Here is a 22,618-nt window from a genome sequence, read left to right as displayed (position 1 = left end):
TGTTTCTGATAAAAGACCATGCAGTCTCGTGCTGTGTTCTCCATGTTCCAGCCCTAGAGTCAGGTAGTTCTCCCGAAAACCCTCTCCCCACCTGAAACTGGCAGCCATGGTGTTTTTCCTGGAAGGTCATAGGTGGGAACTCTCAGCTTAGAACCTGGACTGGGTAGAGTGCACTGCAGAATCAGCAGGCTGCTGTGTGTCTCAGGGTACCCTTCCTTTCTGCTGCCAGGTTGTGATCATACAGAAGAGCCCCTTGGTTTGCTGACCTGTCCATACCTTGAGGGACAGCATGTGGCTTCCAGGTTCAGGCCTTTATGAGTGAAGTTGCCCCTTCTCACTTGTTTCTCAGGAAGGCTTTACCAACGACCAGTACCAGGAATTGGCAGAGCCCTCCTCACTCACCTACATCACCCGCTCAGAGAATAGTATCTTTTTTGAAGTTGATGGTCCCTACCTTGCCATGATCCTTCCAGCCTCCAAGGAGGAAGGGAAGAAACTGAAGAAGAGGTAGGACTCTCACGGCCTCTGTGGTCTGGAGGAGATGTGTTGAGGTGGATTGGGCTCCATGAACCGTCTGGAACTCGGGGCCTAAGCAAGGACACACAGGCCTGGGTGTTGTTTGCTTGCTCCTCTCCCTGACTTGACTTGAGAGAAACTGGGCCCAGTGCACTGGCACTCCTCACTGCTGTCCTCTGTCTGAGTCGGTTCTGGAGTTAAGACCCTCTGTGGATGGAGTGCAGCTTGCCGCCTGACGTGTGAGGGGGGTGAGAGCTGGGTGAGGGTGTGAGAGGCAAGGCACGAGCCACCGGTGCCCCCGTGAGGTTTGGCTGTGGTGCTCTTCTTTTTTCAGATATGCTGTATTCAACGAAGATGGTTCCCTGGCTGAGCTGAAGGGATTCGAGGTCAAACGCCGTGGGGAGCTGCAGCTGATTAAAATCTTCCAGTCCTCGGTGTTCGAGGCCTTCCTCAAGGGTAGCACCCTGGAGGAAGTGTACGGCTCTGTCGCCAAGGTGGCCGACTACTGGCTGGATGTGCTGTATAGCAAGGTCAGGGCCACCTCCCACCCCACTGGGTCAGTGGACCAAGCATATCCTGCAGTAAAGGCACCCTTGTGCCCAGGCTCCTGGAGAGCAGATGGACGTGGCTGACCGTTAGCACTGGTGTCCCAGAATTCCCCCTCGGCTTCTCTGACCAATGACAACTCTCAAAGAAGCATTTTTAAGTTAACGTGATCAAAAAAGGAATCATAAGAGGAAAATTTTCCAATGACCACATTTACTTTGATTTTTAAAGTCCCTGTAGGCCCTACACAGGCACACAAATCCTGGTTTGTTTTTTGTTTTGTTTTGTCTTTTCTTTGTCTTTGTACTGGGAATTAAACCCAGGGGTGCTTTACTACTGAGCTATACCCCAGCCCCTTTTTATTTTTTCTTTTGAGATAGGGTCTTGCTAAGTTGCTGAGACTGGCCTCAAATTTGCAAACCTGCTTCAACTCACAAGCCTCTGAGATTACAGATATGTACCACTACACCTGACTTAATTTTTGTAACTTATTCCCTCCATTGCAAAAAAATACATAAATGACAGTGACAGATATTCCTGAGAATGTTGGGCTGCTCCTCTGCTGCCGTGTACCCTATATGTACAGGCTGCGTGCCACCTGGCAGCTTGCACCCCACCTCCTGAGGTGGTCCACTGCCATCACCACTGCTGCTATGTGCATGTGCCTGTGCCTCTGCCTTCCCTCCCTCTTGTTCTGTTTCAAGCATGAGTCTTTCTGGGTGAAAGGAATGTTGAAATATTCTGGAACATTTTTCTGGCTTTCTTGAGCTGAGCAGATCTTATAAGCAGCAATTGGGGAACAAGTGTGCCAAGAAACAGCTGCATCAGCCAGATATGGTGGCACGAACCTGTAATCCCAGCTGCTCAGGAGGCTGAGGCAGGAGGATCAGCAAGTTAAGCCTTGTCTCAAAATACACAGGGACGGGGGTGTAGATCAGTAGCGGAGCACTTGGCCAGTGTGCGTGAGGCCCTGGGTTCAATCCCTAGCACATTGTACACAAAAAAGACAGCTGCACTGGCACCGGGGCGCCTCACTGGGCAGGAATGCACAGTCCCTCTGACGGCCCCAGCAGCTCCCCACTAGCCAGTGTCTCTCTGCTTCCTCAGCTCTTCCCTCTTATGCAGAGCAATTCCTCCCCTTCTCTGCAGCCTTGGTGCTTCTCACCCATGCACATTTCTTGTGCAGCTTAATAAAACAAAAACTCAAGTTTTGTGTTCCTTTCATTAAGGTATTAAAATGAGCAGTAATATGAGGACCTTTCACAAATACAGAGCCTGCCTTTAGCTCTCACACGGTCCTGTGGGGTCCTGTGGGATCAAAGCCCTGGTGAGCTCAGGTTTGATCCTTGGTGTCTGCACTGGTGCTTCATCCATTGCCTCTTTCTCTAGGCAGCTAACATGCCTGATTCTGAGCTGTTTGAGTTGATCTCTGAGAACCGCTCGATGTCTCGGAAACTGGAAGATTACGGAGAGCAGAAGTCCACATCCATCAGCACAGCAAAGCGCCTGGCCGAGTTCCTGGGAGACCAGATGGTCAAGGATGCAGGGCTGAGCTGCCGCTATATCATCTCCCGCAAGCCTGAGGGCTCTCCTGTCACCGAGAGGTAAGGCACCTTCAGGAGTGGGACTGTGGCTTTGCAAACTGGCACTGGTGGAAGAAGAAGGCCTTGCTGGGGTCCTGGTAAGACCTTGAGGGGGTTGTGAGTCCAGAGAACCTGGGTTTGGGGAGTCGGCTCCTTTCTGTCAGGGGCCTAGAGGCAGCACATCTTGGAGGGTCAGATGCAACTGTCCTGTCACCAGGTCAAGTTCAGGGTGAGGTCTGGGTCAGGCTTCCCAAGATGACTGTCTGGTAGGAGTGGTCCCTTGATGAGCCAAGCAGAGTGCTCTAGCCTGAGGAGCTCCCTTCACTATAACTCAGTTCCCTGTGCTAACAAAGAAATGCCCTTCAGCCCCTGGAACACATCAGGGGCAATTGCCAAAGATTCCACTCCTGCAGGGAAGCTTTGGTGTACACAGGCTAGAGCCATGCAGAGACCACCCAGAGGAAACAGGAGGGAGCTCTGACTTCCTATGGATGGTACACAGAGTAAAGGGCTGGTCCCTGGTATGCTCATGGTCGAATTTCTACCAGGACCTCAAGAGCTGGAGTGGTTGCACACGGAGCCTTGAGAACAGCTGGGGGTGAGGGAGTGTACATTAAACCTGTCTTTTTATCCCATTTGTTTACAATAAAATATACATATGTATATGTATATATACCAAAAAAAAAAAAAAACCTTTTAATACAGTGGGATGTTACTTAGTTATTGAACATTATAAACATAATACATATTATGTTTATATACATAAGATAAAGTTTGTGCTGAATAACATTCTTTAAAGTGTATGTTGTAAGCTTTTAAAACTCTTATTTCCAGGTTTGATTAGAGGTACTGTGGGATCTGGGTGATTCTCACTGTGATTTTCCCTCACCCAGGGCCATCCCACTTGCCATTTTCCAAGCAGAGCCCACAGTGAGGAAGCACTTTCTCCGAAAATGGCTTAAGAGCTCATCCCTTCAGGACTTTGATATTCGGACAGTGAGTAACAATTTTTTTTTACTCTTAACAAGTGTTAGAGGAAAGCTAGTGAAAACAGGGCAGAATATGCCTGACTTGGGTCTTCTATCTTATCTGGAGTCTTCATTCCCGATTTCCTCCTTTCTTGTGTGTAACAGGTGAAGAAATAGAATATTTTAGGGCACAAATGGAAAAGCTAAATTCTGGGAGACCCTTCAACTGTCCTTTTGGATAGAATAAAGCTAAGCGTACTGGCTCAGCCACCTGCTGGCTCCTGATCCTGGAGGAGTTATTCAGCTCCCTCCTCTGAAGTGGGCACCTGGCATCATGGGATTTCTAGGGCGCAAAGTGTTTAGCACGGTGCTCGGTGTGGGGTAAGACTGAACAAGGAGCTGCTCCACTGCCACTTCTCACTGCTGTCCACGCACGCAGATTCTGGACTGGGACTACTACATCGAACGCCTGGGGAGTGCCATCCAGAAGATCATCACCATCCCTGCGGCTCTGCAGCAGGTGAGGGTGAGAGCCAGTGGGCCTAGCCAGGCTGGCTGGGAGGCCATGGAACTATTCAAATCGATCCCTGCCTGATGTCCTTGTGCAGGTGAAGAACCCAGTGCCACGTGTCAGACATCCAGACTGGCTGCACAAGAAACTACTGGAGAAAAGTGACATCTATAAGCAGAAGAAGATCAGTGAGCTCTTTGTCCTTGAGGGCAAGAGACAGGTAACAGACCTAGCCAGGACACACAGGGAGACAGGTAACAGACCTAGCCAGGACACACAGGGCGCCAAGGTCCTGGAGCCATCACCCATGATATTTGGTACCACCTCTGAAGTGCTCTATCCCTACCTAAAAATGTATACCTTGGTACTTCATTCTTTAATGCTCTTCAGTGTTGACTCTTGTGTAGGAAGAAACAGATTGTGAGTCATCCATCAGGCAAAGGTAAAGAGCTGTCTTACGCTTAAACATTGAGGTATAGGAATGAGACCTGGGAACGTGAACAGATCACTGCACCACGTAGTTCCGTTTTCCTAGTGTATGTGACATTCTTTCCTGTGGACACACTTGGAAACACTGCAGACAGTATAGTGAAAGGGTTAGCAAAATTCACAACAGTGAAGAAAAATTTTCAAGTGCTGAAAAATTTAAAGACTTCACATATCTCATTTGTAAGAGCTGTACCTAAGAAATGAGGTTGCAGAAGAAGTAAATGCACTAGGTAAATGTTATCCAAAAGAAAACCAGTATCACTGTATTAATGCAGATAAAATAGTGTCTAAGCCCAAGAACATTAGCAGACATAGGATAGTTACTGAATAATCCTGGAAGTTTCAGTTCACTGGGAATATGTAATTCTGATAATGTAGCCTCAAATTCAGTAATGTAAAATTTTACCTGGTTACAAGAAAAATTGGCAGTTAGTTTTGGAATTTTTAACTCTCAACTGATACATTGAGCAGAGCAAAAATTAGTTAAAATATATGAAGTTGGAATGACACACTTAACTAGATTTAGTAATCAGCTAGAAGTAGTAAACAAAATCTTACACTCTGTAAGTAGAGAATGCACATTCTTTCCAAGAACACAAAATAACAACCCTATGTATACTATAAAGTAAGTTGTAACATGTTCCAACTAATTTAAATGTAGAGCATGTTTGGAAATTAAGAAACAATGCTTATAAGCCACTCATGGATCCAAGAAGTCATAAAGCAAATTAGCACTTATAACTGAATGGAAATGCACTCTGGAGATTTGCAGTGTGCAAAGAGTACTTGTGTGCACATTTCCATGTCTAAATACACGTGTCAGGGAAGAGTAGCAGAGAGTAGATTTTAGTTAAACGTTGCAGCACAGCAAATGCCCACAAAACTTAGCCACTTAAATACCACGCGATGGAGGTCATACTCTCTGAGGGTCAGGAACCTGCATGACATGGCTGGGTCCTCAACTCAGGGTCCCACGTGCAGTAGAGGTGTTGGCTGGACTGGGTCTTGCCTGAAGGCCCGACTGGGGAGGAGCTGCTCCCAAGGTCCCTCCTGGGTAGCGACTGACCCGGTTTCTTGCTGACTCTCATCAGAGTGCTCCACAGGGCACTGTGCAGGACAACTCAGCATGGCAACTGGCACCTTCAGAGCAAGCCCCGAATAAGAGCCAGACAGTGTCGGCAAGCAAAAGTCACAGTGTTCTATGCTGGTTTCAGGAAGCCCACCACTGTGTGCAATCTCTTCACTAAAGGCAGGCCACTGGTTCTCCACACTCGGGAAGGGAGTCACAAGTGTGAATGCCAGGAGGTGGGGATCACTGAGCCACTGCAAGGGTGCCTGCACAGAAGATGCCAGACCCCACAGCGTGGTGTATCCAGATGGCAGCCACACTGAGAGTGACGGTGGTCATGTGAAGTGTTGGGACATGGCAGGTGGGCGGGTGGGAGCTCAGTGTGCGAGGTGCAGGCAGCACATGCAGAGGTGGGCACGGAGTTGAGGCTCATGGTTCTGAGGAAGCAGGAGCCAGCTGTTCTTCATCTGGAAAGAACAGAGGCTGGTTTATCCCTGTGACGGAAGCTCTGCTGCAGTTAAGATGAAGGATGTGCATGTGCATCAGCAGGTGCCATCTCAAAGACATGAGGTTGATGCCACGGTTGCAGAAGAGGGTACACCACTTATCCCTGTTCAACAGCTATGGTGCTTGTGGTTTGTGGTCAGGCAAAATAGCATAAAAACGTGGGGAACGAGGCCACTCCTGAGAGCAGCATGGTAGGAGGGGGGCCTCAGTGGTCTTTGCAGTGTTTTATTCTTAGTTGAAGGGAGTATTCTCTAGCAGTCCTGTCAAAGTGCACACAAACTGGTGGTGCTTGAATGGCACCATTTTCTGAACTTTTCTATTTGTCCTGTTGACTATTAAAAGTTAAATCGGGACTGAGCTTATAGCTCAGTGGCAGAGCGCTTTGCCTAGCATGTGTGAGGCACTGGGTTTGATCCTCAGCACCACATGAAAATAAATAAATAAAATAGAGGTAGGTGTCCATTTACAATTAAAAAAAATGTTAAATCGGGGCTGGGGTTGTGCAGTGGTAGCACACTCACCCAGCATGTGTGAGGTCCTGGGTTCGATCCTTAGCACCACATAAAAATAGAGGTATCGTGTCCACCTACAACTAAAAATTATATATATATATATATATATATATATATATATTTTTTTTTTTTTTTTTTTTGTGGTGCTATGGATCAAACTCAGGGCCTTGTGCTTGCAAGGCAAGCTCTCTACCAGCTGAGCTATCTCCCCAGCCCATATTTTTTTTAAAAAGTTAAATTAGGCTGTAAGTCTCCATCCCATTTCAGTAATGTATTAGGTTCTAGAGGTAGAGTTTACAAGAACGAGCTCCTGAGTGTTAAGGCAGGTTGGGTCTTTACAGATTGTGATGGCACAGGCCCCAGAAGACAGCCCCAGCTCAGGCACTCCCGACATGGAGGACTTTGGCCTCACAAAGCCACCCCACTCAGCAGTCCCTGTCGCTACTAAGAGGAAGCGAGTCCTGTGGGAGAGCCAGGAGGAGTCTCAGGACCTCACGCTAACAGTGCCCTGGCGGGAGATCTTGGGGCAGCCTCCCACACTTGGCACCACCCAGGTGAGAACTGGGGCGACTGGAGGGCCATGCAGGGACCCATCGGTAGGTCTTGGTCTCTGGGGAAGTTGGGTGTGATGATACCTGGTCATCACAGAATGCGTGGAAGCTGTAGAGGCTTAAAAGGCTGTCAAGGAGGGATGTTTCTGCTTCACGATGTGCCTGTTGGCTGTGTTGCTGTCTGTCCCAGGAAGAGTGGCTGGTCTGGCTCCGTTTCCACAAGAAGAAATGGCAGCTGCAGGCCCGACAGCGCCTGGCCCGCAGGAAGAAGCAGCGTCTGGAGCCTGCGGAGGGTCTGCTGAGGCATGGAGCCATCAGAGACGGGCCTGCCACAGGGCTGGGGAGCTTCTTGCGAAGAACTGCACGTAGCATTCTAGACCTTCCCTGGCAGATTGTGCAGGTGTGGGCCTTGACCCAGGCAGGCAGGTGCCCCCAAGATGGTGCAGGTGTGGGCCTTGACCCAGGCAGGCAGGTGCCCCCAAGATGGTGCAGGTGTGGGCCTTGACCCAGGCAGGCAGGTGCCCCCAAGATGGTGTAGGTGTGGGCCCTGACCCAAGCAGGAACCCCCAAGATGGTGCAGGTGTGGGTCAAGGAATGCCAGGCCAGCCCTGGGTCTGAATGGAGAAGACAGATCTTCAACCTTCCTGCCTATTGAAGGGGTCCTGAGCACCTTTGCCTGGAGCAGGGCTGAAGGCTACCTTGGAGTGTCTTGTTCACAGCTGTCCATGTGTTCCGTGACATGCTATGTGTCATTTCCTTTCAGATCAGCCAGACCAGCCAGGCTGGCCTGTTCAGGCTATGGGCCATCATTGGCAGTGACTTGCACTGTATCAAGCTGAGTATCCCCCGCATATTCTATGTGAATCAACGAGTGGCCAAAGCAGAGGAGGGGCCTTCCTGTCGGAAGGTAAGGGGTCTGTTGTTGTTGCCATCACACCAGCAGGGAGGACATAGCGACGACCAGGAGCATGGGCTTTGCAGACCTGAGGTCCTAGGAGCTGTGTGGTATTGTCTCATCTCCTAAGTACCTTACTGGGATATGGTAAGGATCACTTGAAACAGTGTCTGAGGGCTGAGCACAGAACCTGGGCCACAGTGGGGGTTGAGGTGCAGGAGCTGCTGGGTCACCGTCCTTGGATGTGGGGTGTGTGGGCTGGTAGACTTGTTAAAGAGTGCACGCTATTTCTGTGGGCACTGCCGTTGTTAGTAGCTTTGGGATATAAATTCACACACCATGCCATCCATCCATTGAAAGCGTGCCATTGCACTATTCTGTGGCTTTAGTGAATTCACAGTGGTGCAACTGGAGCCACATTTGATTTTAAGACGTTTCATCATCCTAAAAGGAAGCCTGTTCCTCTCATGCCCAGGGACCTGCACCTAGCCTGTGTGTAGGTTTACCTGTCTGGCAGTCCCTGCGATGAGCCCTGCAGTACATGGTATTTCTTACTAAGACCCATCCCCTTAGAATGTTTTGGGGAATGTTGCCTAGTTAGCGTGTTAGCAGGCTCTTACTGCTGTCTCAGACGAAGTCCAGGTAGCCCAGTGTGCTGGCTCAGCCCATGCGGGTCTCAGGTTGTCCTGTTCATGTTTCTTGGATGGATGCTGTGAGCTCCATGACAACTGGCACCTAGTTGAGGAGGTGAGTCATGAATGTTTGTAGCTGGAGAAGGAGGCTTTTTTGGAGAAGGTCTGTCCGGCAGGTGGAACGTGCCACCTAGACAGTGGGCAGAGGTCCTCAGGGACATAGGGGCTGATGATGTGAGGGGAATCCCCGCAGCCCTTGAGAGAAACAGCACGGTCACACAGGAGAACCCTCACTAACAGAACCTTGCTTCCTTTGTGACACCAGCAAACCTGGCCTCAGACTTTCTCCAGGTGGCAGATGTTGGTACCCACTGGAGAGCCTCACCTGCACTCCTGGTCTCGTGTGGGCTATAGGGTGAAGGCTTCTGGTCCTGCCCTCTGTGTTCAGAGAAAACTTAGTGTGCACCAGTCAGAAGTGGTTTGGTTTTTGGTAGAGCTGGGAATTGAACCAGTGGCCTGAGTATGCTTGTGTGTGTGCCCTAGGACTGAGCCACAGTCCCAGACCAGACGTTTTTCCTTAAAAAGCAAGAAAATTGCTTATTATTTTCCCTTAGATTATATTAAATTTCCAAGGTAAGAAGCGGTGAACGAATTTTTCCTCTGTGCTCTTCTAAAGTATTACTTTGACTGAGCATGGTGCTCGCCTATGATTCCAGCAACTCAGGAGACTGAGGCAGTCAGACTGCAAGTTTGAGGTCAGCCTGGGCAACCTGGTGAGACCCCGTTTTAAATAATTTTTAAAAAGAGCTGGGGATGTGTCTCAACTATAGATTGTCCCAGTACTAGAAAAATAGATGTATTACTGTGGACTTGGGGATACGTGTTAATATTTTAAGATCAATTAGCCAGATCTCCCCACAACACAGTAAGTACATAAGGTATAATTTATAGTCAATGTGACTTAAACACATGGTTTCACTGCCTGTATCACCCATGTCACTGCCCAGGCCAAGTGTTTCTATCCCATGCAGCCAGGGTCTGAGGCCTGCACCTCTGTGCCTGCAGATGTGTTGACCTGCTAGAAATTCATATTAGCAGGGTGTTTTGCAGACAAGACAGTCATGTGAGACCCACATTATCCCATATTGGACCAGCAGGATCCCTTCAAGAGGCTCCTGGGTCTTGTCTTTTTAAACAAGCTGGATATATTTATCTTTTATCTGTTTTTCCTGTTAGTTTTAAGAGGAATTTGATTTTTGTTCCATTTTGATTTAATTGCAGTAAACTCAGTGCTGTGCCATGCAGATTATCCTGACCAGCACTAGGACTTGCTGTGTGTAAGGTGTCATGGCCCTCTGCTGGGTGCTCAGGCCAGCTTCTGCTGCTCTCCTGGCTGTGGACAGCTGGACTGCCCCAGCTAAAGCCTTAATGGGTGGCTTGGCATGTGTCTGTGTTTGTGGAGTCTGTCAGGGTACACTGGACCTCTAGAGAGCTTTATTTCTCAAACCACACGCAATGTGTCAGTACAGTGCTTGCCAGCAGTGTTGAGAACATGCAGAATGAGATGGGAATGTCCTTTTTCGTCATTCCTGTTTCACACTTCCCAGGTATGAGGAGGAGAGAGACTTTGGTGTTTATTTTTCCAGCTCTCTTCCAATTTACACACAGTAGCAGTCTTCCCGATGAGGTTTTTCTCAAGTAGCTCTCGTTACCCAGTGCTGTGTGAGATCAGAATGGAGAACAGTGTTCTGTCACCTGCATTCCTCACACCGTCTTCTCCACACGAACCTGGTTCTGTCCTCGACGTTGCTTTTCCTGAACGCCCTCGCAGTGTGGGTTCCTTCTCTCCCTTAGGTGAGACCCCCACAGGGATTCCCCTAGAGAGACCAGGGACTCTTCAGTGGTCTTGCCAAGGATGACCTCTGCTTCCCTGTTGCCTCCTCTTTCCCTAACCTGTGCATTGGCTTCCTGTGTCTGGCCGTAGAGGGTAGAATGTGATTGCTCCATTGTCAAAGGGCTATTTTCAAAAGGTGGATGGTTTCTGCCAACTCGTCCTCAGGTTCGGACAGTTTTCTCCCTCTTCTGGCTGCTGCTGAACCCCTGCAGATTGCTGTGTTCAGATGCCAGTTTTCCTGTCAGTTCCCTTTCACTTTCACTCTGTTCATCCAGGTGAGGCTCTTGTCCTGAGCCTGGTGGGAAGCAGCTACAGCTACTGGGCAGTCGCTGCTGGTCATAGCGTCTGGGTCATCCCAGGCCTGTTCCTCCTGACTCCCTCCTCCCTTGAGAGTCGTCCACGTGTTCCTGGTTGTGGTCGTTAGGTCAAGCAGCTCGTGCATTCTGGGTGTTTTACGTGTGTTATTGAGACTTTTCAGGCATTGCTTTCCAGGGCTGAGGGTAGAACCAGAGCCTTATGAATAATGCCACCCCAGTGCTCTGCCAATTAGCTACACTCCAACCCTTTTCATTTTTTATTTTGAGACAGGGTCATGCTGAGTTGTCCAGGCTGGCCTGGAACTTGCAGTTTTTCTATCTCAGCCTCTGAGTGCCTGGCATCAGAGGCATGGACCACCACACCCTGCCGACCTTGGGTATTTGTAAAAAAAAATTTAGAGAATGTTGAGGCAGCTACCCAGTTAATTTCAGATCTCAGATTCTTTCTTACCCTCTTTGTGCAAAACCTTCAGTGTTGGCTCAACCTTTCCTGAGTTGTTTCATCTGCGTAGTCATGCACAGCTCGGGGTGAACTTGTCACTCATGCTGGTGTATGTGCAGAATTAGGGTCCAGTCCTCTTCTCTCCAGGATTCTCTCCCATAGCAACTCCTTTCCAGCTCTCTGACCAGGAAAACATGGTTTCTCTCCGTGTCTGCCACTTGCACCTTCCTATTAAATCCAAGAGAGATCAATAAACTGGGGGCCTCCCCAGTCTGGTCTTGACACTTGTCTGATCCACGCCCAGATGTGCCAGGGCAGTGGGCTAGGTTGCAGACAGGCCAAGGAAAGTGCCTGGAAGCAGCAGGGCAGACGGTCGGTCACTGGGGAAAGCTCCCGAGAGGTCAGCACTGCTCCGAGCAGAGCTCCTGGTGACAGCACCTCCTCTCCCTCCTGGTGCTCGGCCCAGTGGTGGCCGGAGGAGCGACTCCGCCGTATCCAGTGTCCTCCACTCCGTGCCCTTCCCCATGCAGCAGAGGCAGGGACGCCGTCTGCACCCGCTGAGTCTGCTTGTCTGACCAGCGTCCCAAGGAGCAGTTGTCCTGGTGCACGTGCCAGAAAGTAGCTGTCCACAGATGAGACCGGCTGCCCGGCTCCCGGCACAGCCAGCCAGTGCCCTTCAAGACGGCGCACACGGACCTTCCAGCCAGGCCTGCTTTCGCCGTTCCCTGACGTGGCTGGGTTTGGGAACGGGGCATTCAGGGATGGGGTGTCCACTGCCCCCTTTGCTTTAAGGACAATAGAGTACCCCAGTCTACAAGCGCTTGTCTCCGTTTGGAGGCCGCAGGTTGCTTTTTTAAGTTATGGTCAGATCTTGTAGTTGTGACAGTTGGGAAAGGCAGGCTGGCACCACAGGCACTGGAAGTCCTAGGACTCCATTGGAGGAGTGTGCCCCTTGGAGTCCAGGACAAGACCACCACCGTGTTGTCACCAGGTGAATCGCATTCTTCCTCGTTCCAACATGGTCTACAATCTCTATGAGTACTCAGTGCCAGAGGACATGTACCAAGAACATATCAACGAGATCAACACGGAATTGTCAGCGCCAGACATTGAGGGCGTCTACGAGACTCAGGTAACTCTCCCAGCCACGCCCAGCTGAACCTGGGACAGCAGTGATGATGGACTGCCCCGGAAGGTGGGTCTCAGCAGGCCTGTCAGAGGTGCCACCCATGGGTGGCGTTTGGGTGACCCAGGGTGAGCTGAGGGTGCTGGAGCCCTGTCGGCCCTCGCGGGCCTGTCTGCCTACTCTTCCAGGTCCCGTTGTTGTTCCGGGCCCTGGTGCAACTGGGCTGTGTGTGTGTGGTCAACAAACAGCTGGTGCCGCACCTCTCGGGCTGGGAAACCGAGACCTTTGCCTTGGAGCACCTTGAGATGCGTTCTCTGGCCCAGTTCAGCTACCTGGAACCAGGTGTGGCCCGAGCCTACTGCCCTGCCCACCCTCCCGCCTCCCGTACGCCCTGGGTGACATCACGCTTCCTTCCACAGGCAGCATCCGCCACGTCTACCTCTACCACCACTCGCAGGGCCACAAGGCACTCTTTGGGCTCTTCATCCCCTCACAGCGCAGAGCATCTGTGTTTGTGTTAGACACTGTGAGTCCCTGGACATGGGCAGCAAGAGCTGGTGGGTCAGCAGGACCTGAGGAGGACGTTCCTCCTGCCCTTGAGTTGGTGCGACGGCAGGGCCCCCTTGTCATCCGTGCAGGAAGGGCTCACACAGCTACTCTTGTCCAGGTGCGCAGCAACCAGATGCCCAGCCTCAGTGCCCTGTACTCAGCAGAGCACAGCCTTCTGCTGGAAAGGGTGGGCCCCGAGCTCCTGCCACCCCCCAGACACACCTTTGAGGTTCGCGCTGAAACTGACCTGAAGACCATCTGCAGGGCCATCCAGCGCTTTCTGCTGGCCTACAAGGTGAGGGAGGTCCTGCTAGGGTCCTGCTGTGAGAGACCCCCACTCTGAGGTTCTGTCTACCAGGCCCTTTCTTCCTTCTGCCCAACATAGGAGGAGCGCCGGGGACCCACCCTCATTGCAGTGCAGTCCAGCTGGGAACTGCAGAGGCTGGCCAGTGAGATTCCTGTCTTGGAGGAGTTCCCACTGGTACCTGTGCGTGTGGTCGACAAGATCAGCTATGGAGTCCTGGACTGGCAGCGTCATGGAGCCCGCCGCATGATCCGGCACTACCTCAACCTGGACACCTGCCTGTCACAGGCCTTTGAGATGAGCAGGTGAGGCAGAGGCCAGCAGCCAGGGCCAGGCCACTGCCATGGCAGGTGAACATTCCCTGGGCACCTGCCTGAGGCTGACCACACACCTTGCACAGGTATTTCCACATTCCCATTGGGAATCTGCCAGAGGACATCTCCACCTTTGGCTCCGATCTCTTCTTTGCCCGCCACCTCCAGCGCCACAACCACCTGCTCTGGCTGTCCCCTACAGCCCGCCCCGACCTGGGCGGGAAGGAGGCCGATGACAACCGCCTCGTCATGGAGTTCGAGGACCGCGCCACGGTGGAGATCAACAGTGCTGGCTGTTACTCCACAGGTGAGTGAGGGGGTCCCGTCTCACCAAGTCCTCTCACCAGCTCGAACTCAGTGCTTAACTGCGTGCCGAGAGCTGAGGCCACAGCAGGCTTCCCAGAGTCAAGGGCCAGAAGCCGGTGGCCCTGCAGTTCTGCAGGAGGTCAGATGCTGGTCGTGGGGTGCCCGCCACACTGACAGCACCTGGAGCACTGACTGTTCTGTCGCTGGCAGGGGAGCTGGGCCCGGGGGACGGTGCTGGAGCTGGCCAGGGTGCATGACAGTCTGTTTCCCTGCAGTGTGTGTGGAGCTGGACATTCAGAACCTGGCAGTTAACACCATCCTCCAGTCCCACCACATCAACGACATGGAGGGGGCCGGCAGCATGGGCATCAGCTTTGACGTGATCCAGCAGGCCTCGCTGGAGGACATGGTCACAGGCAATCAGGCCTCCAATGCCCCAGCCAGCTATGACGAGACAGCCCTTTGCTCCAGCACCTTCAGGTGCCCACCTCCTGTGGGACAGTGGAAAGGCCCTGACCCTGCCCTTCCTTTAGAAAGCTAAGGCCTAAGGCAGTGTGCCTCGGGCTGCCCTTCTCCCAGTCGCACGCAGCTAGTTTCCCACTTCAGTGGCCCCATGCACACATCCTGCCTGATTATCATGACAAGTCCACAGACTAACTCCTACGCTCCTGTGGCCAAAGCATTTGACCCCAAAAACGCTTCTCACACATGGCTCTTCCCAGTGTGACTGAGGTGTGTCTGTAGGGATCCCCAGGCACTCAGCCTCGTAAGTGGTCGCGGTCAGTATTGACTATCAAGGACTTTGGTCAGCGGCAGCTCCTGGTGATGTGCATTGTGTGTCGTGGGGCACTTCTGTGTGCTGGGGAACCCCACCAGCACTCATGCTGTCCCTTGTCCCCACAGCAACTTGCAGAGTGGTACAGCCATGCACTGTGGAGGTGGGGAAACGGAGGTCAGGGTAGCCACAGTTGTGGTGGGTCTTGGTGCCACTGAGTGTGAGGGTTTGCACTCCAGGTGAATCTGATTCCAGATTGTGTGCCTTGGCTGTTCCCTGAGGCCCCCCACAGGAGGGGGAATTTGCTGGGATGGGACCAGGTGAGGTGGAGTGAGGCTGGAACAGTGTCTTGGTTCAGCCTGAGAGGCAGATGGGTCCACCCCAGACGGCAGAGACCATCACTGTGGCAGTGGGCAGGGAGGCGCCATGCGTGATTTCTGGCTGTAACACCCTGTCACAGCCCCAAGGAAGTTTCCAGCTGGTGAGGGGCTGTGCTGAGAGACGGAACTCAGGCTGTGCTTAAAGACAAGAGCCGTTGGGCACGTCTCTGGTGGCAGGGAGCATTTAGTGCGTTGAGGGAGGTGACACTGTGAAGTGGGACACGCCAGGCAGAGCTCCGGGCAGGTGTGGGGTGGGGGCTGGACAGTGGGTGGGAAGTGGCGAGGGGCCACGGCACACCTCCTGCACCTGTCTTCCAGGATCCTCAAGAGCATGGTCGTGGGCTGGGTGAAGGAGATCATGCAGTTCCACAATGTCTATGCCGACAACCAGGTGGTGCACTTCTACCGCTGGCTGCAGTCCTCGGGCTCTCTGCTGCACGACCCGGCCCTGCACCGGACGCTGCACAGCATGATGAAGAAGCTCTTCCTGCAGTGAGTGCTCACCCAGGCCCAGGGCCGGGAGTGCTCCGTGACGTACCCTGTCAGTGGAGCTTTGCGCTCTCTTGCTTCTCGCCCTTGGAAGTAATGAGTCAGCGAACGGCTTTGAGCGAGTCCTGGCGGCAACATCCGTAGAGGGCGTGCCGTTGCAACTGTGATGGGCGTTGTGACTGAGTGGTTGGTGTTGCCGAGAGCCCTCCATGCCGGCTCACGGTCGAGGGCCCCATGCCCCTGCTCCTGCTGTCATGGCTGGGGATCTGCCACTATCACGGGATGAGTGTTCAGTGTTGTCTCCCTTGACCACTCCTAGTATGAATGAAATCGGCTTCCTCTCGCGTCCTCCACTCAGTCTCCTGGAGTCTTGTTGGGTTTTCTCTTATTAAAAATGGAATGAAGCCGGGCATTGTGGTGCACACCTGTGATCCAGCAACTTGGGAGGCTGAGGCAGGAGATGGCAGGTTCAAGGCCAGCCTCATCAACTTAAGGAAGCCCTGTCTCAAAAGAAAAGAAGAAACACTGGGGTGATACTCAGTGGGAGAGCATCCGTGGGTTCAGTCCCCAATACAGGAGGCAAAAAAGGAATTCTCTCTATATAAAAAGTAAAAAATAGCCATCTGTGATAAGAGCTGGCACATTTTTTCTTTCTTGTTTTTTTTTGTCTGTTATTTTCTTGCCTTTGTCATATTTTCTTGCCATGCAGAAACTGCTGCCAGGTGCTATGGCATGTGCCTGCTTTCCCATTCGCGTGGGAGGCTGAGCAGGATCCAGGGCAGTCTGGGTGGCACAGGGAGACCCTGCTGGCCCTAGTGCAGTGGGCAGGCCTTCCGCTGGGGCTGGGCTCCCTGACCTGCTTTGCCATCAGCTGAACTTGCCCCACAGGCTTGTTGCTGAGTTCCAGCGCCTGGGGTCATCAGTCGTCTACGCCAACTTCAACCGGGTCATCCTCTGTACACGGAAGCGCCGCGTAGAGGACGCCATCGCCTACGTGGAGTACATCACCAACAGGTGGGTGGTGCAGCCTGCTGTTGCTCTGCTGAAGGGCCAGCGTCCCTGTGGCTCACAGCACGGTGGCCACTGGGTGTGAGGCATGGATAACCTGAGTGCCGTGGTGTCAGCCTTCAGCTGCTGCAGCTCTGACTTTGGGCAGTGATGGTGCCTCACCCGGCCACCCTCCAAGGCTCCTTGTGGCCCAGAGGCTCTAGTGCACAACCGGAGCTCACACTTTGGGTGTGACCATGGATGGAACACGTCCTAAGCACATGGAGATTGCTAGAGCAGACACAGGGGCCTGTGGATCCAGCTGCACCCCTCCACTGCAGACTCTCATTGCTGAAGAGTAACAGTTCTGGGACGTAGGAGTGAGGTCACCTACCTCGACCCCCACACAGCTGCAGACATACCCACTGCTCCGCAGACCTGCATGCCCTTCCACATGGGCCAGGGGTCCGAGGCTAGCTTTCAGTCCTCTAGTGTCGTGCTGTGTGCCCGCTGGGCTGGCTAAGACACTGGGGGCTGCAGCGCAGCTCCAGGAGGCCCAGCGCTGAGCGCTGAGGTGGCTGGGTTGGGCCACATCAAGAAGCCGCTGCCAGGGACTGGGCTGTGGCTCAGTGGCAGAGTGCTTGCTTAGCACATGTAAGGCACTGGGTTTGATTCTCAGCACCACATATAAATAAGTAAGTAAATAAATGTCCATCACCAACTAAAAAAAATTTAAAAAAAAAAAAAATAGCAGCAGCCACACTGCCATTCTCTCCTTAAACTGAGAGCAGCCAGGACAAGTGCAGGAGTCCTGGAGGAGCAGTGGTGGGTCATCCGGCTGCATGTAAGTACCTTACTTAGGGTTCCTCCTGCCGTTTCTCCCCGTCTGGAGGTGCTGGGGACGGAGGGAACACGCAGCACATCTGCACCCATAACCACGAGGCTGCAAGGCAGGCAGACCCAGGGACCCCCAGGCACACAGCCAGCCTCCTCAGCCCAGCTCAGGTGCCACTCTGCAGGCAGTCTCCTGAGTCCTGCTGCTCCTTCCCTTGGAAGTTTGAGGGGTGATTAGCGTCCACGCCAAGCTCATTTTTAAGTAAGAGGAGGGTAAATCGACACTGAGAAGGAAAAGACAGGAAGTGGAGGAGAGGGACACCACTGGTTTCACATGGCAGTTTCTCCCTGGTTCTTTGCAGCATCCATTCTAAAGAAATCTTCCATTCCCTGACCATTTCCTTCTCACGATGCTGGGAATTCCTTCTCTGGATGGATCCATCTAATTATGGTGGAATCAAAGGAAAAGTCCCATCTAGAATTCATTGTGGACAGGTAAGAGAGGCATCTGTTGGTGTCCACACACAGACCAATTCGCCATGCTGGGAAGACGGGACCATGAGGGGGCAGCTCTGCAGCTGGTCCTGTGTGGAGTTGTGGCCGTCCCAAGAAGAGATTCTTTTCTATGAGACAGGGTCTCACTGTGTTGCCCAGACTAGTCTTTAGCTCCCGGGCTCTGGCCTCAGCCTCTTGAGTGCTGGGGCTTCAGGCCTGTGCCAGTCACCTCGTGAAGGAAACTCCTTAGATTCAGAGAAGGGTCTGGTCACTGGGAAGCTCTGGGTGATTCTTCCCTCTTGGGAGGTAGGAGTTGAATGATTTTGCAGCAAATCCTCTGAGAGAGTAAGCCATTGTCCTACACCAGGCCTGCTCCATGGAGCACTGGTTCTTGAGCTCTGCAGGACCTGACTTGGGCTCAGGGATCCTGGAGGCCCAGGCTGGAAGAGCCCTATCCCACATCTTGCCACCACTGAGTCTCACCACTGCCTGCTGCTGCTGCGGTGGGCACACAGGGATTGTCTCTGTTCCAGCAAGAGCCCCAAAAAGGAGAGGAAGCAGAGGACGAGCAGGAAGATGAGGACGAGCAGGAGGAGGAGGACGTGGAGGAGTCCGGGGTGGAGGACCTACTGGAGAACAACTGGAACATTTTGCAATTTTTGCCACAGGCAGCCTCCTGCCAGAGCTACTTCCTCATGATCGTTTCAGGTGAGCCAGAGCACAGGCCAAGCAGCTGACAAGAGTTAATAAAGGTGGCTCAGGCCACATGGAGTGGAAAGAAGGGAGACAGTGGAAAACCAGATCTGGGTGGACCTGCTCCAGGGGCAGGGAAAGGGCTGTCTCCCTCCAGGCCACCACCTGCCAAGAAGCACCCCCACCATGTGACATGGAGGGTTTTCCTAGTTCTCCGGAGCTGTTTCGAATAACGCAGCTGCACACATTTCCTGGGAACGTTTGTGCATGTGCACACAGTGACCAAGACTCACCCAAACTGTCCTTCAGGCCTGACTTCCTGCCGCAGGAAGCCCCTGAGCCTTAGCTGGAGCTGAGGGCGAGCTGATGTGCAGCTGAGCATGTGAACTAAGCAGGCCTTGTAGTTCAGGGCACTCACCTAAACAGCAGGCACTTCATGATGAGCACGGCAGGCTCAAGGCCAGGAGTCACCTGCTCATCCAGGGGCAGAGGTGGCTTTGTCACGAGGTTTATGTTCTTGTTTTGTCTGCTGGTCTTTGAGGCTGTGCTCTCCAGGCTGTCTCCTGGAGTGTCCCAAAGCGCGGGCCCAGGAGTTGCAGAAGAGTTTGCCGACACTGGGGTCAGCCTCACACGTCCAGCAGGAGGGCCATGGGAGTTGGCCTAGCTATGCCCTGCTCTCAGTCATGTCCGTTTCTCTAACTGAAGGCAGCAGATACAGGTGTCACTAGCAGTTTGGCCACGTCTGCCTGGTGGTCAGCCTGGCTGGCCACAGGGTACCCCTAGTCTGGGGCACTGCCCACCCTGACGGCCCCTGGCTTGTGCCTGCCCTCTGCAGCGTACATCGTGGCGGTGCACCACAGCATGAAGGAAGAGCTGAGGCGTGGCGCCCCGGGCACCACCCCTGTGAAGAGGAGGGGGGCCAGCCAGTTCTCCCAGGAGGCTGAGGGGGCGGCCGGAGCCCTCCCTGGTGAGTCCCTTGCCACACCAAGCCAGCACTGTGTGCCTCGGATGGTCTGGGTGGACGTGGGATGTCCCCGGTGCCAGGGCAAGCCCCTCGTCTCTTCCCAGGAATGATCACCTTCTCTCAGGATTACGTCGCAAACGAGCTCACTCAGAGCTTCTTCACCATCACTCAGAAGATTCAGAAGAAGGTCACGGGCTCTCGGAGCTCCACTGAGCCCTCAGAGATGTTCCCCGTGCTCCCCGGCTCACACTTGGTGCTCAATAACCCTGCTCTGGAGTTCATCAAGTACGTGTGTAAGGTGAGGGCCGTCAAGGTGTCTGGGCTCAGGCCTCCGGGATGCAGAGGCCCTGTCCTCAGGGGGCTTGAGCCCATGGAGCAGGCCATTCCACAGGTGCTGCCTGTGAGGACAGAGGCCCTCAGAGGCCCGGGGTGGGTGAGCAGGTGGAAGTCACAGCCAGGCACATCCGGAAGCAGGCACTGGGACAGGGAGCTTCTGGGTCAAGTGCCACCTGTGGGCTCCACCAGGAGAGAGCTGAGCTTGGAGACCTTGTGAGGTGACACGAGAGCCTGCTTAGGGAAAGGCAGGCCGTCCCGGGAGGGCGGAGGTTGCCAGGTGGCGCCACACAGTGTCCCAGCAGAACACCTCACCCTGGTGCCAAAGGTCCAGTGACTGCTCGCGGTCTGACCATGGGGAGGGAAGGTTCCCAGCTCAGTTTCCACCCCACAGTTCATTCAGGCGCTTTATGTTGACTGGGTTTCAACTTCACGTAGTCATGTGGGTTGGCGGGGGTGGCGAGGCTTGTGCCGGGACCCGGGGTGGAGCACTGCGCCCCTTCCCAGCCTTCCCTGTGCCCTCCCCAGCCCTGGCAGCCAGTCGGCACATTGTTGTTAAGTGTCACACTGGGCGCACTCTTGTGGTGTGCAGGTGTGTGCAGGTGTGTGCATGCTCCAGGTGGGTGGAGTCGGGGCACCCACCATCATGGTAGAGAACTGTTGCCCCCCCACAAAAGGCTCCCCCTTGGCACCACCCCAGATCCCTGACTCTCCCTCCTGGAGGCCACCTAAGTGGAGTCCTGTATCCTGCAGCCTGGGGGTCTGGCCTCTTTGACTTCACAGTGAAATGGGATCCTCAGGTGTGTAGAGTGACCTTCCCTTGGCTGCTCGTGGCAGGGAGGTTGGGTTGCTCTCCCTTTGTGGTAATAAACAACTAAGCAGCCATGAACATTTTATATGGTTCTTTGTGTAAATGTAAATCTCATTTCTCCTGGGTAACAACCCAGGAGGAGAATTGTTGGACCATACCGAACGTGTATGTTTGGCTTTGAAAGAAACTGCCAGACTGTTTTCTCAAGGGGCTGTAGAGTGTACTGCTCAGCCACGTGGCTGGAATTCCACTTTTCCACAGCCTCTCCAGAACCTGGTGGTGTTTGTTTTTAAATTTCAGCTGTTCAGGTGGACACGTAGTGTGGACTTTCACTATGGTTTTGACTTGCACTTTCCTAGTGCATGGTGATAGTGAGCATTTTTTAAGGCCCTGTTTACTGTCCAGGTCCTTGGTGAAGTGTCCAGGTCTTTTGCCCATTGTTAAAAACTTGGTGCATTTTGTTTTGGTTTTTTGCAGTGCTAGGGATTGAGCTTGCATGTGCTGGCCAGGGCTCTGCCACTCAGCCCCAGCCCCTGATTTGGCTTCCTTCCTGTGTTGAGAGTTTTTTTTATATTCTGATCCTTTGCCAGATGTGAGTTGTGCCTTTGGTGTCATGTGTAAGGGATTTTACTTTAGAGATACAAAGATTTCCTGCTAATGTTTTCTTCTCCAACTGTTTTCTTACAGTTTAGGATTCTACTGCGGTCCAATGTGAGGTGTGTTTTGTTTAGTTTCTCTATTTTTTGTGGCACTGAGGAGGGAACCCAGGGCCTCACATGCTAGGCAAGTGCACTACCACTGAGCTGCAGCCCAGGCCTTCGTATTTTACTTTGGGACAGGTCTGGCTTAGAGCTTGCAATCCTGCCTCAGCCTCTGGAGTAGCCAGAACTGGAGGTGTGCCCCCTACAGCACACAGTCCGAGTTCAGTTGTATGGCAGGCCTATTGTAGGTCTGGGTTCCTGTTTCACAGTTTCCAGTTGTTCCAGGACCACTGGTTGAAGGTATTCGCCTGTCCCACTGGGTGGTCTTGGCACTCTGTTAAAAACTTAGTTGGCCATTATCTGTGCAGGTCTGCTTCTGGACCGCGTATTCTTTTCTGCGTGTCAGCGAGCTCCATGTGCTGCTGTTGCTAGTGGGGCTCCTGTGTCTCTGGTTTGGTGCCACGGTGATGCTGGCCTCCCAGGACTAGTTGCAGCACCCTCCTTGGCCTGTTGGACGGTGGTGTGTGGATCCAGTGCTGTTTCTGTAGATGTTTGGTATCTTCACCAGCGAAGCCTCCACTTGCTCGTGGAGAACTGCCACTGCAGAGAAGCCCCGAATGGGTTGAGGGAGGGATAGGATGACACCATGAAGCCATGCTGAGGGGTCCAGCGTGACGGCAGCAGGAGGTCCTGGGAGCTGCCTCCTGAGGGACCCTGTCCTCCGCAGGTGCTGTCTTTGGACACAAACATCACCAACCAGGTGAATAAGCTGAACCGAGACCTGCTTCGCCTGGTGGACATTGGCGAGTTCTCTGAGGAGGCCCAGTTCCAAGACCCCTGCCGCTCCTATGTGCTCCCCGAGGTGATCTGCCACAGCTGCAACTTCTGCCGGGACTTGGACCTGTGCAAAGACTCCTCCTTCTCACAGGTGGGCCAGCTGCATGTGGGGCATGTGGACTGAGGCTGTGGTCCTGCCGTCCCTGATGTCTACCCCTGCTCCCCACTGGCTCCCTTGGAGTAGCAGCAGGCCCCTATTAAGCTCTTGTGCCAAAGGTTGTCACACAAGTGGGAGGCCCAGTGGTGATCAGTGCCTCCACCCAGTGCTCCCCTCTCCAGCACCCCCTC

At 53.1% G+C, this 22,618-nt stretch overlaps 1 protein-coding gene across 3 annotated transcripts in view; it reads left to right on the top strand.

Annotated features, from left to right (window-relative positions):
- The window catches only part of Pole (DNA polymerase epsilon, catalytic subunit), a 42,510-nt gene that overhangs the window by 18,688 nt on the left and 1,204 nt on the right, over positions 1–22,618 (top strand). For 2 of the 3 annotated variants that reach the window (XM_047562375.1, XM_047562374.1), the window contains exons 24-46: positions 350–507; positions 851–1,046; positions 2,452–2,666; positions 3,539–3,641; positions 4,053–4,133; positions 4,222–4,344; positions 7,043–7,255; positions 7,443–7,652; positions 8,016–8,159; positions 12,424–12,564; positions 12,747–12,900; positions 12,978–13,084; positions 13,226–13,402; positions 13,493–13,716; positions 13,812–14,032; positions 14,307–14,511; positions 15,505–15,678; positions 16,564–16,689; positions 17,859–17,991; positions 18,525–18,699; positions 19,520–19,651; positions 19,753–19,946; positions 22,221–22,421. In XM_047562375.1, coding sequence (XP_047418331.1) covers positions 350–507; positions 851–1,046; positions 2,452–2,666; positions 3,539–3,641; positions 4,053–4,133; positions 4,222–4,344; positions 7,043–7,255; positions 7,443–7,652; positions 8,016–8,159; positions 12,424–12,564; positions 12,747–12,900; positions 12,978–13,084; positions 13,226–13,402; positions 13,493–13,716; positions 13,812–14,032; positions 14,307–14,511; positions 15,505–15,678; positions 16,564–16,689; positions 17,859–17,991; positions 18,525–18,699; positions 19,520–19,651; positions 19,753–19,946; positions 22,221–22,421 — 3,807 coding nt within the window. Of the gene's footprint in view, positions 1–349; positions 508–850; positions 1,047–2,451; positions 2,667–3,538; positions 3,642–4,052; positions 4,134–4,221; positions 4,345–7,042; positions 7,256–7,442; positions 7,653–8,015; positions 8,160–12,423; positions 12,565–12,746; positions 12,901–12,977; positions 13,085–13,225; positions 13,403–13,492; positions 13,717–13,811; positions 14,033–14,306; positions 14,512–15,504; positions 15,679–16,563; positions 16,690–17,858; positions 17,992–18,524; positions 18,700–19,519; positions 19,652–19,752; positions 19,947–22,220; positions 22,422–22,618 lie in introns of those variants that run through there. The other variant, XM_047562377.1, reaches the window with a different exon arrangement.

This window comes from Sciurus carolinensis, chromosome 8 (assembly GCF_902686445.1).
Source record: "Sciurus carolinensis chromosome 8, mSciCar1.2, whole genome shotgun sequence".
Lineage (NCBI taxonomy): Eukaryota > Metazoa > Chordata > Mammalia > Rodentia > Sciuridae > Sciurus > Sciurus carolinensis.
This window is presented reverse-complemented; position numbering and strand designations above follow the sequence as displayed.